Source organism: Orcinus orca, chromosome 10, assembly GCF_937001465.1.
Source record: "Orcinus orca chromosome 10, mOrcOrc1.1, whole genome shotgun sequence".
NCBI lineage: Eukaryota > Metazoa > Chordata > Mammalia > Artiodactyla > Delphinidae > Orcinus > Orcinus orca.
Genome location: NC_064568.1, coordinates 35,962,911 through 35,979,475, shown reverse-complemented (window position 1 = coordinate 35,979,475; position 16,565 = coordinate 35,962,911). Strand labels below are relative to the sequence as shown.

The following is a 16,565-nucleotide window of genomic DNA, read 5'->3' as shown; positions in this document are numbered from 1 at the left end:
ATCAGGCAACTTTAGAAAGTGTCTAAATTCTATAAAAAGATATCTCTTAAACAGTGAGTGGATAGAAGTAAAGTTAAAACATACCTTATTGAAACATGTACTTTTACTTTATTTACAGATTCGGCCACAGGTCACAAAATTAAAACCAAGCAGCAGTGTTGAACTAGCTGTACCAGCCGTATCTAAGTACATTCACCTCTGGTCGTTCAGCACTGTCAGTAAGCAAACTCATGGTAAGGCAGATGGAGGCATATTTATAGTCTGTCTGGGAAGCTGACTGCCAGATGGGGCAGTTTGTCCTCTTTACCCAGCTGAAATGTCCCTTGTCCCTTTGTTGCTGCAAACAGGCATTGAAGCCTAGCAAGTGTTAGTTCCCACACATACTGTCTTCCAGGATTTCCTGAGAAATGCTTATAGCATATTTATTTACTTTATATTTGAGATCTCCACATGTCTTCGGATTAGGCTGAATTTGCCTGTTGGGTCCGGAATATACCATTTTTCCCAGACATCAGTATATGAAGCAGTTCTTCCCCATGGCTTAAAGTGCCCATTCCAGTGGAGTAGCTTGGCAGCCTTAACAAACTGGGGTGAATATCGTTTTCCAGCACTGGAACCTTACATTTAGGAAAAAAGAGCCAAATGACTGTACTAATCAGACACAAGACTGCAGGAAACTTAAGGGAAACAATATATTCCATCCCTGAGGGTGGTCCTTTAGACACTTTATTAGCTTAGGCCCTTGGTTAATTATCTACTTACCAAGGTGGCGAACATTCCACATAGGGTCGATGGTGGAGTGCTGTTGATAAAATACGATCAGCAGAGGTGGTGTTGTGATGCTGCCAGCCAGTGTTCTACTGTACAGCCCTTCTCTTGGTGGGACAGATAACAAATGAAAGCTGTTAGTAAAGAATCCTAATTCCTGTTAGTGAAGACCACCAGGGTTGAAATAACAAGAGTTTTCACAGCTAGGCCAGTTACATACTTACTCTACATTGAGTTTCATCCATTTTTCCAGCTGGCTAGTTATATTCTGTCTTTTCCATTCTGTCAAGTTTGCAACAAAAACTCCAGGGTTAAATGAGCAGGTGCTGGCTTTCATGGAAAGCTTACGAATTCTTTCCTTTTTATAGTCAAGATATCCAATGTAATTGTACTAAAAACACAATTGGGATATATAGTATATGTTTAATGCTTCAAACAGTAATTTGATAACTGTTCTGCTTACTTATGACTTCTCAGATTATTAACAAAGGGCTCTACATAAAGCAAATAAAAGTGACACTTGGGATTGCAAGTTAGACAACAGGAACCTAAACATTAAGCCAGATGTTCAAGGAGAATTAGGGTGTCTAATCCGTGAACCAATCTAGGAAAGCAGCCTTGAGTTTTGGGATGAAATAATTGGTGAATAAAATGTAGCTAAAGATTTAGAATTCCCTGATTTTGCTGCCTCTCCCCATTGACATGAATTATAGGGAGTGGAGTGTCTATTTACAAGGTCTAATAAGTAATTTACCTGGTTCCCTGCTCCACGGATGACAACTTTAGTAGAGGATGAATCACAATCTTCTGAAAATGCAGCTGCATGTCCTGGCTTCAGTGGTGTATTGTACAGGGCAAGAATATCACCTGAAACAGATAAGGTTTAAGATTTACACTGGAAGTTGCCCCAAGATTCCCTATTCCTCCCACTTAGGATGGCCTTTTATAGGATATCATAAATAAGACAACCACTATTGCCCACGCTGGACAGAGAGCAGCACTGATGGTGACATTCTTTAGTACCTTGCACAATTACATCATCGTCCATATATATGGCCTTCTTTGCGCTGGGGACCAGAATTGGCAAGTAGAACCTTGCAAAGGTTAACTGGAAAAGGAAAGAGGCATTGGCACAAGATTTGTCAGTGGCTGTGCTTTTGTTTATTAGAAACTCCCAGAATGCTCTCAGTATCCATGCAGGAGAAGACAGCCAAAGGTCTCTGAACTTCCAGGTTTGGTCCCCAGGGAAGTACTAGTACTGTACCCACAGTTACCCAGGTATTCCAATCATTTCATAATACTACCAAGTACAAACAAGGATGCATGGAACTCACTGGTTTCATGGAATCCCCCTGGTCAGGATCCTCCTTTACTTTCCCTTCCAAAAGTTTAGTGTCAAAATTCACAATTTTGTACCTAATGCTTTTCAGGGTACTGCTGCTGAGCCAGGACCTGATGAAAATAAACCACTAAATATCAGTTTTAAGTAATCATGTCCCAAACCACAGCCATATCTCTGCTTTCCAATAAGACCATAATGCAAGAGAAATCCTGAGGACAAAATAGGTGTCTTCAAGCCCCTTCACCTCTGAGCATTGGTTTCCTCATCTGCAGTGAATTTACCCACTAAAGACCCTTCCTGAACCAAGATTCCATGGTGATAGTGCACCCAAAGGCTCATACTTTTGATCACTCTTCTGACACTAAAACTGCTGTAAAAAAAATTCATTATGGAATTGAGAAGATCCTTTCACCACATGGATCATTTAACATTTGTCCCTCCAAATACATCAGTGAAGAAAATGAGTCAAAATATGATGGTAGTGAAAGCTAAGTTATCAACAAAGCTGGTAAATCAGTCTGTTAATCTACACACTCATTAATTCACTGTGTTGGCTGAGTGATTTCTACCCGAGTCTAAGGTACTGCCTGTAAGAAACGTCAGTATTCCCTAAAGAGGTGTTGCACATTTTTCCTAGGCCCATTTCACATCAGCGTTTTGTGGATATAATGTTATTTCTATAGTCTATTTTAATGCAATATTTCTTTCTACATTATTTTAGATGATTTCTTGAGTTTTTAAAATACGGAAAAATAATTCTTAACAACTTTGATGAACAACCATGGAGAAAGGCACAAGGACAGATATGTTTTAGAACTTTGACCACTATTAACCTGTTAGATAAAATGTTTCTTGGAATAAACTTTGTAAATCTTAATTCAAAGCATCTTTCAAAACACAGTTAAGACTATCCATCAGATTGAGTTTCTATTAATCACAGGTTACAATAGTAAGGATCATTTGCTGAGCGATTATTATGTTGTAGGTGTTTTCATATATTTTTTCATTTACTTGACACAACAATCCTCTAATCTGGATATTTATACCCCGTACTTACAGATGAGTAAATGGGTTCCAAAGAGTTAGGTAATGTTCCCCACTATGGGCTAAAATTTGGATCAGTGTCTATGCTCACTTCACCATACTACCTTGCCATTGCTCCCATGTCCCTTCCCACTCTAGACCAGAACTACTCAAGAGCATGTTCTTGAAATAAGGAACTCGTAAGAGAATGTAAATCAACACCTTACTTCCTTCATTGAGAAAGTCTTATTACCAAAAAAAAAATCCACTTAACTATGCATAGTAACGCAGTTGATTTACATCTTGGCACAGTTTTCTTACATGTTTTTGCTATCATGGAGACATGTTTATGGTACAATCACATGGAAGAACAATGTGCAGTTTACATGTGGTATAATTGTATAGGAAAAATGTAAACATTGAAAAACATATTACTGGATTGGCAGCTGGCCTGCTCTTAGAGCATCCCCTAGAAGCAGAATCATCAGGGAAGCCGAGCTCACCGGAGATGGTCTCCTGTACCGTTGAGTGTAACAATGTAGAAAATCACATTGGAGCGAGTGTTGTGCTGAATACTGTTTATGGCTGCAATGGCCCCCCCAAGCCTATCTTCAGATGCAGCAATGACCACAGGAATCTCCTCTTGTCTCCCATCTACCGCATGTTGGGGAGCATTTGGGACAAAGTCTACAGGCTGAAGCCCCACAATTCCTGAATCTGCAAAGAACACAAAGAAGGTACTGTGATACAAACACAATCTCAAGAGCTTTTGATACAGAGCCCAAGGCATGAAAAGAGGTAAGCTGAGAATTATGATACACCTCATTCTGCCTCATTGTAATGTGAAGCATATAGCCCAGAAATTGTGTTTTCCTGTATGTAACCAGGCCTTTGGAAAAGCATTTTTAAAAAAACAGGCAGACAATTCTGATACATTACTGGTAGGAATATAACAATCTTTTTAGACCTTATTTGGGCAATTTGTATCAAGAGCCTTAAACAGGTACATGGCCTTTGACCCAATAATTCCCCTTGTGTCTCTTAAGGACATCTGAGAGGTAACCAAAAGTCACAATTTTATTTACAATTGTGAAAAACCTAGAAACAGACTAAAAAACAGTTGTTTTTCAAACACTGAATTGTATCCCACAAGTAGGCATGAAATCAGTATAAGTGGATCGCAATCAGAACATGAGTAGGAAAACAGTTCCTGAATTGGAATAGAACAGTGACTTAGAAAATATCAGAATGCATCACATACAGCAAATGCTAGTATTGTTTTGTAAACCTTGCTTTTTATAATGTTTGTTCATTTACTCATTCATCATGCATTGAACACTGAATGCCCACTATGTGCCAAGCAATATCTAGGCACCAGGGTTACAGCCATGAATAAGATGGTCAAGTCTTTACCATTGTGTAGGGCAGATAGACAATAAATACATGTATGTGTCTGCTGTATGTAACACATTCATTATTGTGGGGTTGCCATCAAAAAAATCTGAAAGTCATTGTACCAAAAGACTTTTTCCTATGGCAAAAAGTAAACTATGTGACATTAAATTTACATATGAAGAGTTTTGTCATGGTGATGTACTTGGGATATAATTATGTGAAAAACCATGTCATGTGTAGTTTATATATAGTATAATCTCAACTGTATAGAAAAAAATACAGAGAAAAAAACCTGGAAGGTACTAACACAAAATTTTAATAATTATCTCTAGGCAGTGAAATCATTTATTCAATGAATATTTAGAAGCACCTCCTATGTACCAGACACAACTGTCCTCATGGAGCTTGAATGCTGTTTTCTTTTTTATATATGTTCCCACCAGAAGCATGCATTACTTTATGTAAATATATATGTATATATAAAAATACACACACATATATACACTATTATAAAAACATGCTATCAGAGCACTCAGTGAAAGTTAAGGAAAAGCTATTAGTCTTTTCCTGCTCTGGTCAAGTACAGTGGGCGACAATCCAAAAATGATTTTTGACAAACACTCTGAAGCCTCAAACATCCCTCAATACCAAGGCAGAGCAGTATGAACAACTAATCTAAAATAACTGGCAGCGGAATTATACAATAGTGGTCTTTTAAATCAGGTGACAAGGCTTTGTGGTTTTGTTTTACTACTAAAGACCTGCTGATATGGTTTCATGTGTTAAAGCAGAGTAACAGGTAAAGGAAAGTAACCAGACTGACACTCTAGTGAACAGAGGAGGCATCAAACACCAGCAACACTCACCTGTCCCCACATTCTGAAGCCCTGCCCTACTGAAATGTCTGTAGATAACAGCCCACAGTGGCTCCTTTCTCCAAGGCCTTTGATTTGGTAAAAAGGAATCTTCTGTGAGATCAAACCCTCAGCAAACAACTGCCCGGCAAGGAGAAGGGGACAGGCTGCAAGAGCACAATGAGTGCCACCTGCCTTTCTGAAAGTCTTTAGTACTTCTATAAGGCCAAGAAAAAAGCCGCCTTTTCTTTGAATCTAGTGATGTAACTCAGAATGTGGGACAGGGAATTCCAGGTCCTCAACACATGCCAAGGCATTAGTCAGGGTTCCCATACCTGAAACCTCGTTCCTCAGCAAACTGCTCAGGCCGAGGAAGTTATGGTGCAAAACCAGTAAGAAGAGAGCAACAGCCAGGACCAGGATGATAATGTTTACTGAAACAGAGGAGAATGCCCATGTTACATCTCTTCACCTTTTGACCTGGTATAAAACAATAGAACTGTAGAAAGGACATACCTTTACGGAATGACATCTTTTTCTTCTGTCTTATATAAATATTAGTTATTAACCCTACAAAACAAAAACAAGCCCCCAAAGTCAGTAGGTACATTAGAATGGCCATCAAAATGCCTACATGCTTTTTGTTTTTTTTTCTGGCTGCGTGCGGGCTTTCTCTAGCTGTGGTGAGCCAGGCTACTCTTCGTTGCGCTGCGCAGGCTTCTCATTGCAGTGGCTTGTCTTGTTGCAGAGCATGGGCTCTAGGCACGTGGGCCTTAGAGCGCAGGCTCGGTAGTTTCGGTGCACAGGCTTAGTTGCTCTGCAGCATGGGGATTCTTCCTGGACCAGGGCTCGAACTGGGTCCCCTGAATTGGCAGGCGGATTCTTAACCACTGTGCCACCAGAGAAGTCCCACCTACACACTTTTATTCAGGTAGAAACAAGAAATGCATACGGTATTTTCTGCAAGAAACTCGTTTTGAATTAACAGTTTCCAAGGACCCAATTTGGGATCTGAATTTTTTATGGTAGTCATAATAATAAAATACTTCCAGTAACTTATAGCCTTGTATACCATATGCCACTAGATGAAAAGCAAAAGAAGTTCTACCAGGAGGAATACTTGGAGTCTAACCACTATGGAAATGTTTTCTGAATGAATTTCTACTTAAAATTCCTAATTAGACATGGACTTCAGTTGTCTATGATCCAGTAAACCAAGGTCAGCCTCGTTGGTACAAACATCCCTGCTCCAAGATGTATTCCATTCATCTTTAACTGGAATTAAAGAAAAGAGAAAAAAGAACAGTTCCCAAATTCATTTAAAACTATAGCAGAGGGACTTCCCTGGTGGCGCAGTGGTTAAGAATCTGCCTGCCAATGCAGGGGACACGGGTTCGAGCCCTGGTCCAGGAAGATCCCACATGCCGCTGAGCAACTAAGCCCGTGCACCGCAACTACTGAGCCTGCGCACTAGAGCCCGCGAGCCAAAACTACTGAAGACTGCACACCTAGAGCCCGTGCTCCGCGACAAGAGAAGCCACCGCAATGAGAAGCCCGCACACCGCAGCAAAGAGTAACCCCCACTCGTGGCAACTAGAGAAAGCCCGCGCGCAGCAACAAAGACCGAACGCAGCCAAAAATAAATAAACTTATAAAAAAAAAAAACCTATAGCAGGGAAACAGAATTACAAAAATTCACAAAATCCAATCTTGCTATCAAAAGTTTAGAGCTCTAGTCTCAAAAATTAAAAATCTGCTAAAAGAAAAAATTAGCTTCTTCTGGGGCTTCCTATCTGTTGGTTAACTACCCATCTCTTATGAAAGTGGTGTCTAATACTGTCACTCCGCCGGTGGTTTGTGCTCCCCAGCTCATCTGAAGCCTTCACTTTTTCAAAACAATTCAATGGAAACAAGACTGTAAGTGGGGCTAAATTAAACAATTAGGTTTCTACAACAATCTCTGGGCAATGTTTCATTAAAAACATTTTATACAACCTGGATATTGTGATCCTACATTTGAGAACTTTACCCCTTTCTACTTCATCTTCCCCCATGGGAGTACCTAACATTTACATAAAGGCTATTAATTTTACAAAGCACTTTCAAATATAGCATATTTCTAAAATCAAAGTTAGTTTGAATTAATTTCATCTTAAATGAAGTGCGTGCCTATCAGGCACTTGATTTCTCAAGGCCTTTGAAAAGAAGAGAAATATATTGAAGTGCTGTTTAAAAACTGGGATCACAGGCCAGATTACAAATTTGGGAGAACATAATTCAGACTCCCAAAGAACAATCTAAAATACACACATTCTTTCTCGCTCACTCTCATTTCTTTCTAGAACAGTATATGTAAAGTATATTATACCAACAAGCTTACTCTCTAAAGACTACAAATCGTTATATACCCTGAGCCATGTGTCTCTATCTCCTCTTGAGGACTGAGCCTTACCTATAGAAGGTGGCAGACTGGGGGCTGCTCAGACAGAGTTCTAACATCTGCCTGCTTGGAGTCAACTTCCACCAAGACTGGAGAAAACTATCTCACTTTAATAAATCTCATTTAGTTAATGGTATAAGGGCCAATGGTTTAGCTCAACAATGTCCACTAACAATTACTTACAGGTGGTATGTTAATTGAGAGGCACAAGTATTTGTGCTATTGTAGCTAGCTAGACAGAAGAAAAACACAATCCCAGCAGGTATTTGATGTACGTAAGTAGATTCACATGGCAGAAACCACCTACTCCTAAAACTCTTCCACAGTTATCTACATGCAAAATGCCGATTATTATGGAGTGTGTCTGATCCATATTTCCTTTCCTGGTGCAATTCCTGGTAATGGAATTCACTGATCTGGTTAGAAAGAATTCTCAAAACAAAACTGTATGTACATCCCGGATGTGCAATATTGGCTGTATTTTTGCAAGAGTACACAACTGTGTACAATTTGATCAGTAATATTCAATTGTTCACTATGAAAAGTAGCATTTTGTCTATAAATTACAAGACCTTCACATTCCCAAATCATTCACAATACACACACATAGCAGGCATTCCCAGAAATATGGGTGAAGAAACCTTACGGGGCAAGAACACTTTATGTTTTTAACTTGCTAGCTACCTGCAATAGTACCCACATCTCAGTGGCCTTTTCTGCTTTTCTTTCTACTGCTATATATTCCCAAGGAAGGCCATTCCACTCATGCTCTGCAACCTATCCTATAATTGTTTCCTTGGCGCAGCATCAGCAAACTCTTTCCCTCTCTGCTGGATCACACACTTAGCAGCATTAATTATCATGCTCTGGTATCTTCCAGTTAATTAAAAAATAAAAATAAAAAAGACACCACTTCCCATATCCCAGCAGACCCACAGACCCGTTTCCCTGTTCACTCTCACTCTAAAAGCTTGAAAGGATTTAAAGTTCCCAGCTCCACTTTCTCTCTTGTCCTCTATCCTACTTCAACCAGACTTCTGGCCCTACTTCTCCATTCAAAGTGGCTTTGTCGAGGTCACAAAAGACCAAGGTCATTTTTCTGTCCTCTATCCTACTACAACCAGACTTCTGGCCCTACTTCTCCATTCAAAGTGGCTTTGTCGAGGTCACAAAAGACCAAGGTCATCTTTCTGTCCTCTTACCCATCCCCTCAGAGGCCATCAAGAAAGTTCACCACTCCCTCTCTTCAATTATGAAATTATCTCATTTATTTGATTTGTTTCTTTGTGTCTTCCCTGCTCTATGAAAACAGTGATCCCAGTGAAAAGTGTTTATTCGTGTATCCTTGCCATCTAAAACCATGTCTGGTAAATGGTAATAGGTATGTGATATTTGTTGAATGGTCTTGTTAATCCAGGAGCAAGGCTGGTTCTCAGCTCTGAAAGGGAACACGATCTTTGATAATAATCATGAAAACAAATTCAAACACAAGGCAAGACATGGATTCCAATGGAGATCTGAAATTGAACCTGACACGCAATCTCCTTTTCCCATGATTATCTTTATAGCTCAAATACCATAAAGGCTCTGCAGCAACTGCCACCCTGTGAAATGCATTTAAAGAGGGGATAACACAGAGGGATTCATCTATTTCTGCATACGAGGGAAAGTCCGTTTAGTCTCTGCCAGACTGAAAGGTGGAAAAGGCACTAAGGATATACATCCACTTTCTCTACCTCTTCTCTGCCTAGCTCCTACTTGGCTTTCAGGAGTCAGGGGAGCCTCCCCCAAACCTCACATTCAGCTGCATCTCCCCTGAGCTCTCACATCTCCCAGGCTTCGCTCCCCCAGAGTAAATCCGGCTTATATTTGTGGGGTTACGTGGCTGTCTCCCTTGACACACTCTGGGCTCTAGGAAGGCAAGGACCTGGTGTTGGTCACGGCCATGTCCTTGGCCCAATTCATGGCACAAAAAAAGCTGCCGGGAATGTTTGTTGACTGCATGAGGTCGGCAGCCGCACACCGCCTGCCCTGGAGTGCCTAGAATCCCACCGCCTGTGACCCTGAGGCGCAACACAGCACAGAGGCCAGACAGCCAGTTGGGACCCACAGGCCCAGGTTTCCCAGAAGTTTCTCTCCGGAACGTGGGTCTTCCACCTTGCTCAGAGTAACGGGGCAGGGCCTAAGCTTCTGAGATAGACGCCGGCCTTGAGAGGCAGTGCGAAACCTTTGCTGGCCTCTTTCGGGAGGCCTGAGTCTGTGAGGACGCCAGTGAAGCCGCCGAGCAGCCTGGAGGGACAAACTGGAGACTCCCCGGGTGGGAACTCTCTCCAACTCGTGCGAAGAGACGGGCCAGGACCCGTCCTTCTCCGAGGGCATTCCCTTTCTCTGGATGATGGGTTCTGGGGTACTCCCCTCTAAATTCTGGGGGTCAATAACGTTTAGGAGTGTTTCGCAATGGGTGACGCTCCAGGGGTTCTCCCCACCCCGCGGCCCCGAGGCCAGCCGTTTCCCTCGGACGCTCCCCACGGCCTCCCTTACCTGCAGCCCGAGGAGGAGGGGCCGCTGCCCACGCCCCGGCCCGCCCCGCCAGCTCACCGTCCCCACCGCAGGCCCCGGGGCCCAGCCCGCTGCCGGGCCGCCCGCGTCCCCTGCACTCCGGACCGAGCCCGCCTGCCCGCTAGCTCCGCGGCCGCCGCGCAGTCCCGCAGCCCCCCGCCGTTAGCCGCTCGGTCCGCAAGACCGTCGCGCAGAGCAGGCGCCGCCGGGCAGCCCCACCGCTGGGGTCCTCGCCGAGAAATGTCCGTCGCCATGGAGACGGGGCGCGCGCAGGCCGCCGTTAAGCCGCGAAGGCACAGCCAAGTACAGTTTGGCGGACCTGGACCGCGGCCCTCGGCACCCAACAACACTGACGGCGCGTGATGCCTCGGCTCGGCCGCCACCGTCAGCATATCGGCCCTTGCAGAGAGGGCGCCGGCCTACAGCCAGCTCCGAAAGCGCGGGTCGCCTAGCGAGGGCACGGGGAGGGGCCTCGGGCCGACCGGGTTTGTGGGAGACATCCGCTTCCGGGGCCGCGGCCATCGCGACCCTCGGCTCGACAGGACAGTAGAGCTGTACGCAGGAGCTGACTCCGGCCCCTACTGTCCCTGAGTCCCGGCCGCCTTCGCTCCGCCGCCCGCCTCCTGAGCCAGTCATGTTGGAGTATCTGAGTTCCCTGCCCACGCAAATGGTGAGGGCGCTGCCCGCCTCGGCCCCAAGATTCCTACACGCCGCTCGCGAGCCTGGCAGCTCCGCAACCCTTGTCCGAGACCCACCCGGTGCAGCGCGGTTCCTACCCCGGATGGCTACTTTTTTCCCCGAAATGAATCTCCTGGGTCCCCTTCTCTCTTCCCCCGCGAGGATACCCCAGCCCGGGTTCCGTGAGTTTGCTTTAATTCCCCCGGGAAACCCAGAATGTCATTCCTTGCTTAAGTTCTTGGGGAAGTCCCATATATTGGGATCGCCCTGTGCCAAAGCTGTGAGGCCAGGGCAGGAATGTACCTCTCCAGTGGTGGAACCAATTTCTGCTTTGCTCTCCTTCACCTCTAGGATTACAAGGGCCAGAAGCTAGCTGAACAGATGTTTCAGGGAATTATTCTTTTTTCTGCAGTAAGTATTGGTTTTGCATAGTCGTCTCTCCCCACCCCCACCCCAGCTTGACTGTATTTAATATACTTGCTTTGTCTCTAGATAGTTGGATTTATCTACGGGTACGTGGCTGAACAGTTCGGGTGGACTGTCTATATAGTTATGGCGGGATTTGCTTTTTCGTGTTTGGTAAGAAATTTATGGGTGCTTGGATATTGGTGGCAACTTAGGTTTTCTGAATTGGGTTGTTTTGGTTGGCCCTAGTAGTGAGAACCGGCACCATCGTTTACCTCGTCTTTCCCTTGCTGTCACTGGAAAAGTAAATGCCAAATAGCATCAGATAAGGTTAAGTTACATAAAGCTCATTTCTTCTGGCAGGCGATCCAAGCAGTAATCTTAAAGTCACACTAGACCTTAAGACCTTACGGTCTTCATACTGCTCCCTCCTCACCTTTCTTTTAGCTCTTAAAGCCATGTGTAAACAATGAGGCTTGTTCTCACTTACAGTATCTTGTCTGGGTGGTGGCACATAGTTTTCATAGGAATGTCAGTTTCATTTTTTTTACCTTTAGCATAGGAGTCATTTGGGAACCAGGCATTATCCATAATGCTCTTTTAAACTTTTAATGGCCATAAATGATGCATTTTCTCTGTTCTGACCCAGCTGACACTTCCTCCGTGGCCCATTTATCGCCGGCACCCCCTCAAGTGGTTACCTGTTCAAGACTCAGGCACAGAAGACAAGAAACCAGGGGAAAGAAAAATTAAGAGGCATGCTAAAAATAATTGATTGGGGTTTTCATGATTGAGCTTTACTACTGCACCTGCTTTTGTTTCGTGTGACATGAGCTAAATTGTTTTCATATCCAAAACATGAGCTAAAAATACCTATGCTCAGCTGTGTACAGATTTTGTTCTCTCTATATTTCACTTTTATGTTGGGTTTTGATTTATAAATATTTTAGACCTTCTCTTCACAATCTTCCTCTGAAATGGAGAACAGAAAACACAAGTATGCAAAGTTTCTTTCAGGTCTACAAAATAATGAAGAATAAAAGCCTCATAAATGATAGTACAGTTTAACTATCAAAGTTTTATAATTCATTATGAGTCATCAGGCTGTTTTAATGTTTTCAAATAAAACTCACAGTGCAACTCAATGTCTAAAGAGTCTTTTGTTTATTGTTCTGCAGCATGACTACTAGTAAAAGCCAAAGTTAGAAGTTTGTGGTTCTGAAAGTGTAAGAACCATTTCTCTTTTCTGAAGCTACAAGTTCCTAACATACTTTTTTTTTTCTTTAACAACAGCAAAAGCACCTATAAAAAAACTTTTGCTTTATACATTTAACATCTTATTCAATGCATGATTCATATGTGATATCTTACAGCTGTGAAATTTACCACAAATGTAAATTTGTGGTAAAGTAGTATCTTGGTACCACTAAAATAAGGCTATTGCCAAGCAGAAAACATTTAATCCAGGCTTTACCTAAGGTGGTTCAAAGTGGAAACCATAAAACTGTAAATTCCTTTAAAATTTTCCAGAGGGCCGAAGAGAAAAATGTTCTAAAGGCCTTGTGGGAGGGATGGGAGTGGAAGGGTTATTACAGGTAATATTCTGTTTCTCAATACCAGGATATAGGACTTCCAAACTATGAGTTTAAAAAAAAGGGAGCAAAGACCTTAATACAGCAAAAGTCAGGAAAGGATTCTAAAAAAGGGGAAGAAAAATAAAAGATGGCAGAAACAAGAACAAGCATATCAATAAGTATAATAAATGTGATTATAAAGTTAAGAGCTCCCAATAGGGTTAAAAATCATGTCATCTCATGTTCTCAAAATGACACCCCAATGGGCTTCCCTGGTGGCGCAGTTGTTGAGAGTCTGCCTGCCGATGCAGGGGACACGGGTTCGTGCCCCGGTCTGGGAAGATCCCACATGCCGCGGAGCGGCTGGGCCCGTGAGACACGGCCGCTGAGCCTGCACGTCCAGAGCCTGTGCTCCACAACGGGAGAGGCCACAACAGTGAGAAGCCCGCGTACCGCAAAAAAAAAAAAAAAAAATATATATATATATATATATATATACAGAATGTTAATAAAAAAGGTATGGAGGAGATTTTTTTTTATTCTAAGAAAATAATATGTATAACTTTATACCAGTAAGTTAGAAAACTTTAGTAGAACTGATGACTTTGCAGAAAGATGTGGATTTATAAAACATGCAAGAAATGGTAAATAGCTCAGGAAGACCGATGGTTTGCCAAAAATTTGTCCTCAGCTGAGCACTAGGACTAGATGTTTTTAGAGTTAAGTTGTTAAAAACCCTTCAAAATAAAGAAATTTCAGAAATTAGGCCATGAACCCAGGCCTAGCACCTGGCACATAGTAAAAACTAAATAAAAGTCTTTTATGTGGACTAGAAAGAGAACATTTTATTATTTTATGTGTGTGTATAATTTTCATAAAAGGTAAGACATATTTTTAACTGTAAAAAATGAAAATATTTCTGGAGTCATATTCATGTTTAGAGTCCCTCAAATGCAGAAGTTAAAATTTACTAATCAAAACTTTTATTTTTTAAAAACTATTTGCTAGATGGGTATTGCCCCTTATTAAACAACTAATAAAATATGTGATATACAATTCTACATTTAAAACATGGGAAGACAATATCTTGATGTATAAGAAGACAAATTTCAGGAGACAAATATGTCCAACATAACTAAAAGGATCTGGACTTTACTTAACACCTGCTGAATTAGAAAAGGAATTAGCGTTTAAGGAATGTTTTCGCTGATGGAAAAATAAATCTTAAAAAGAAAAAAAAAAAATCCAGTATGTAAAAACATATTGATTTACTAGCCCAAAATAACTCCTAGTTTCATTTCTTGTATACCCTGAATGAGGTCCATATTAAATGGAAATAAAATGTTAAAACATCCATCAATATGCAAAAAAAGGAATTCAATGCTCAAGTACTATATATAATGCCATATCTTTAAATCTACTCCCAGAATAATAAAAAAAATAATTTATCAACTTCTACTTAAGGTTATTAACAGTAAAAAGTAGTGTCACTGGATATATGTCATTTATTTCTCCTATTGCTTTCGTCACTCTAGTATAATATAAAACTTCCAATCCAGTATGTTATATCCCTGTATTCAAGCTAATAAGTACCTTAAAAAAAATAGTTCTAGATATCAAGTTGGTTTAAGGCTCAGTAAACAGTAACCAAATAAACGTCGTACAACAGATTTTCCCTCATAAAGAGAATAAGATAGCCAAAGGTTTTTTTCTTTTGTAATAAGCTTGCTTCATATTACTCTGTCCAATTTTTTTCTAGTAAAAAAAGGCCCAACAAAATATAAGGATGGTGAATGGACTCCAGTCATTATTATAGGTTTGTTTGTTTTTGTTTAAGCCAAAAACATTTGAAAATAGTTTCATTCTGGCAGCAGATTAGGTAAATTCTCAAAATTTTACATTATCTTCAAAAAATTTTAACTGGTGAGCTTTCACATTGTAAGTCACATACTTTTCACCCATGTGCTCCCGCAAACGTACCTATTTGGGAAACATAAAAAAAAAAAAAATCAGTATATAGTAGAAAAAAATATTTCTGTAACCTTAAAAGGGCTATTCTAAGCATGATACCAAGAGCAGAAATCTTATGGGACAATACTAATAGTTCTGTTTACATAAAAATTTTAAATGTCAACATACCAAAAAATAGTCATAAGAAATTAAAGAGCAAACAATAAACTAAGGAAAATATTTGCTACATGCCAAAGAATTAATACCATTAATGTATAAAGAGCTCTTAAAATCAATAAAACACAGCAATATTAGAATATTAGATTGTAAAGTAACTATACTCTAATAAAAAGTAATTAAAAAAAAAGCCACCAAACACCTGTTATCCTTATTAGAAACCTAGACATTACATTTCATATCACACACACGAAATGGAGAAAATAAATTAATTAAAGGGGAAAAAAACAGAATATTAGAATTGATAAAACAAAATCAATCCCATAGATAACTCAGTAAAGGCATTTAAAAAATAATACAACCAATTAACATAAAATTCAAACTGACTAGTAATAAAAAAAAAACGGACTATTTGATACTCAAAGTATGTCTGTTGAAAGAAATGCCTGAAATTGAAATAACATTTAATAATATGTTAAACAGATGTCATGCACTTCCTGATACAATGAACTGAGAAGGATACAACATCACCTTTGTGGTATTCCTACCAAAAATGCATAATCTGGATCTATTCATGAGGAAACATCAAACACACCCAATCTGAGGGGCATTTTATAAAACACATGGCCTATACTCTTCAAAAACGTCAAGGTCATGAAAAACAGACTCAGTAACTGTTCCAGATTAAAGGAGACATAACAACTAAACCTAAAATGTAATCCTGGGGCTTCCCTGGTGGCACAGTGGTTAAGAATCCGCTTGCCAATACAGGGGACACAGGTTCGAGCCCTGGTCCGGGAAGATCCCACATGCCGTGGAGCAACTAAGCCCATGTGCCACAACTACTGAACCTGCACTCTAGAGCCTGTGAGCCACAACTACTGAAGACTGTGCACCTAGAGCCCGTGCTCCACAACGAGAAGCCACCACAATGAGAAGCCCACGCACCACAACGAAGAATAGCCCCTGCTCACTGCAACTAGAGAAAGTCCGCACACAGCAATGAAGACCCCATGCAGCCAAAAATAAATAAATAAAATAAATAAATTTTAAAATAATAATAAAATAAAAATAAAATGTAATCCTAATTGGTTCCACATCCAGCATGACAGCGTGAGAAGCTCTGCAGACCCCTCTTCAGTGAAACTGGTGAAAATATTTAAAAAACCAACCATTTAAAGTCTCTGGAAATGGTCATTAGGGCATACAGCAAATAGGGACCCTTTTTTTTTTTCAAGAAAATCTACTAAAACTCAGTTAAAAACAGTAAAGCTACTAAGAACAATGAGGGTCAGTGAACTGAATTAAAATGAAATGTCTCCTTCCCCACTCCAGCTCGGTGAGACAAAAACTTCACTACACTGGTGAAGTCAAGAAACTTCTTTCCCCCTAACTCCTAG

General features: G+C 41.0%; 3 protein-coding genes across 14 annotated transcripts in view; 1 reads left to right on the top strand and 2 right to left on the bottom strand.

Moving 5' to 3' along the window:
- Positions 1 to 85: 85 nt before the first annotated feature.
- On the bottom strand, positions 86 to 12,154 carry GLT8D1 (glycosyltransferase 8 domain containing 1). Of its 3 annotated transcripts, none has more exons than XM_033424580.2 (10): positions 12,016 to 12,154; positions 5,899 to 5,952; positions 5,718 to 5,816; positions 3,637 to 3,850; positions 2,103 to 2,220; positions 1,792 to 1,876; positions 1,523 to 1,635; positions 993 to 1,159; positions 763 to 875; positions 86 to 617 (listed from the first exon to the last, which is right to left on the bottom strand). In XM_033424580.2, the coding sequence occupies exons 1-10, from the start codon at positions 12,053 to 12,055 to the stop codon at positions 427 to 429; spliced, it is 1,194 nt and encodes a 397-aa protein (XP_033280471.1). In that variant the 5' UTR covers positions 12,056 to 12,154; the 3' UTR covers positions 86 to 426. The 3 variants fall into 3 exon arrangements, with proteins under 3 accessions (XP_033280471.1, XP_049572017.1, XP_033280472.1); XM_049716060.1 differs by lacking the exon at positions 12,016 to 12,154 and adding an exon at positions 10,701 to 10,845; XM_033424581.2 differs by lacking the exon at positions 12,016 to 12,154 and adding an exon at positions 10,364 to 10,591.
- On the top strand, positions 10,841 to 12,604 carry SPCS1 (signal peptidase complex subunit 1). Its single transcript, XM_004267906.3, has 4 exons — positions 10,841 to 11,051; positions 11,411 to 11,470; positions 11,552 to 11,638; positions 12,114 to 12,604. The coding sequence occupies exons 1-4, from the start codon at positions 11,016 to 11,018 to the stop codon at positions 12,237 to 12,239; spliced, it is 309 nt and encodes a 102-aa protein (XP_004267954.1). The 5' UTR covers positions 10,841 to 11,015; the 3' UTR covers positions 12,240 to 12,604.
- NEK4 (NIMA related kinase 4) overlaps positions 12,114 to 16,565 on the bottom strand; it is a 61,805-nt gene continuing 57,353 nt past the window's right edge. For all 10 annotated transcript variants that reach the window (XR_007479734.1, XR_007479733.1, XR_007479731.1 and 7 more), the window contains one exon: positions 12,114 to 15,018. Coding sequence is in view for 4 of the 10 variants with exons in the window: in XM_049716054.1 (XP_049572011.1) it covers positions 14,926 to 15,018 (93 nt within the window). In the remaining 6 variants the exon portion in view is untranslated. The remainder of the gene's footprint in view (positions 15,019 to 16,565) is intronic.

Bases quoted from the DNA above. Each gene is read 5' to 3' on its own strand.
- GLT8D1 (XM_049716060.1), bottom strand. From the start codon at position 10,773: ATGCTGACGGTGGCGGCCGAGCCGAGGCATCACGCGCCGTCAGTGTTG. The intron at 2,221-3,636 runs GTGAGCTCGGCT...TATTTTCATCAG, and splicing joins GGTACAGGAGACCATCTCCG to GTCCTGGCTCAGCAGCAGTA. The intron at 618-762 runs GTAAGTAGATAA...CCTAAATGTAAG, and splicing joins GTGGAATGTTCGCCACCTTG to GTTCCAGTGCTGGAAAACGA.
- SPCS1 (XM_004267906.3), top strand. From the start codon at position 11,016: ATGTTGGAGTATCTGAGTTCCCTGCCCACGCAAATG. The intron at 11,052-11,410 runs GTGAGGGCGCTG...CTTCACCTCTAG, and splicing joins GTTCCCTGCCCACGCAAATG to GATTACAAGGGCCAGAAGCT. The intron at 11,471-11,551 runs GTAAGTATTGGT...CTTTGTCTCTAG, and splicing joins GAATTATTCTTTTTTCTGCA to ATAGTTGGATTTATCTACGG.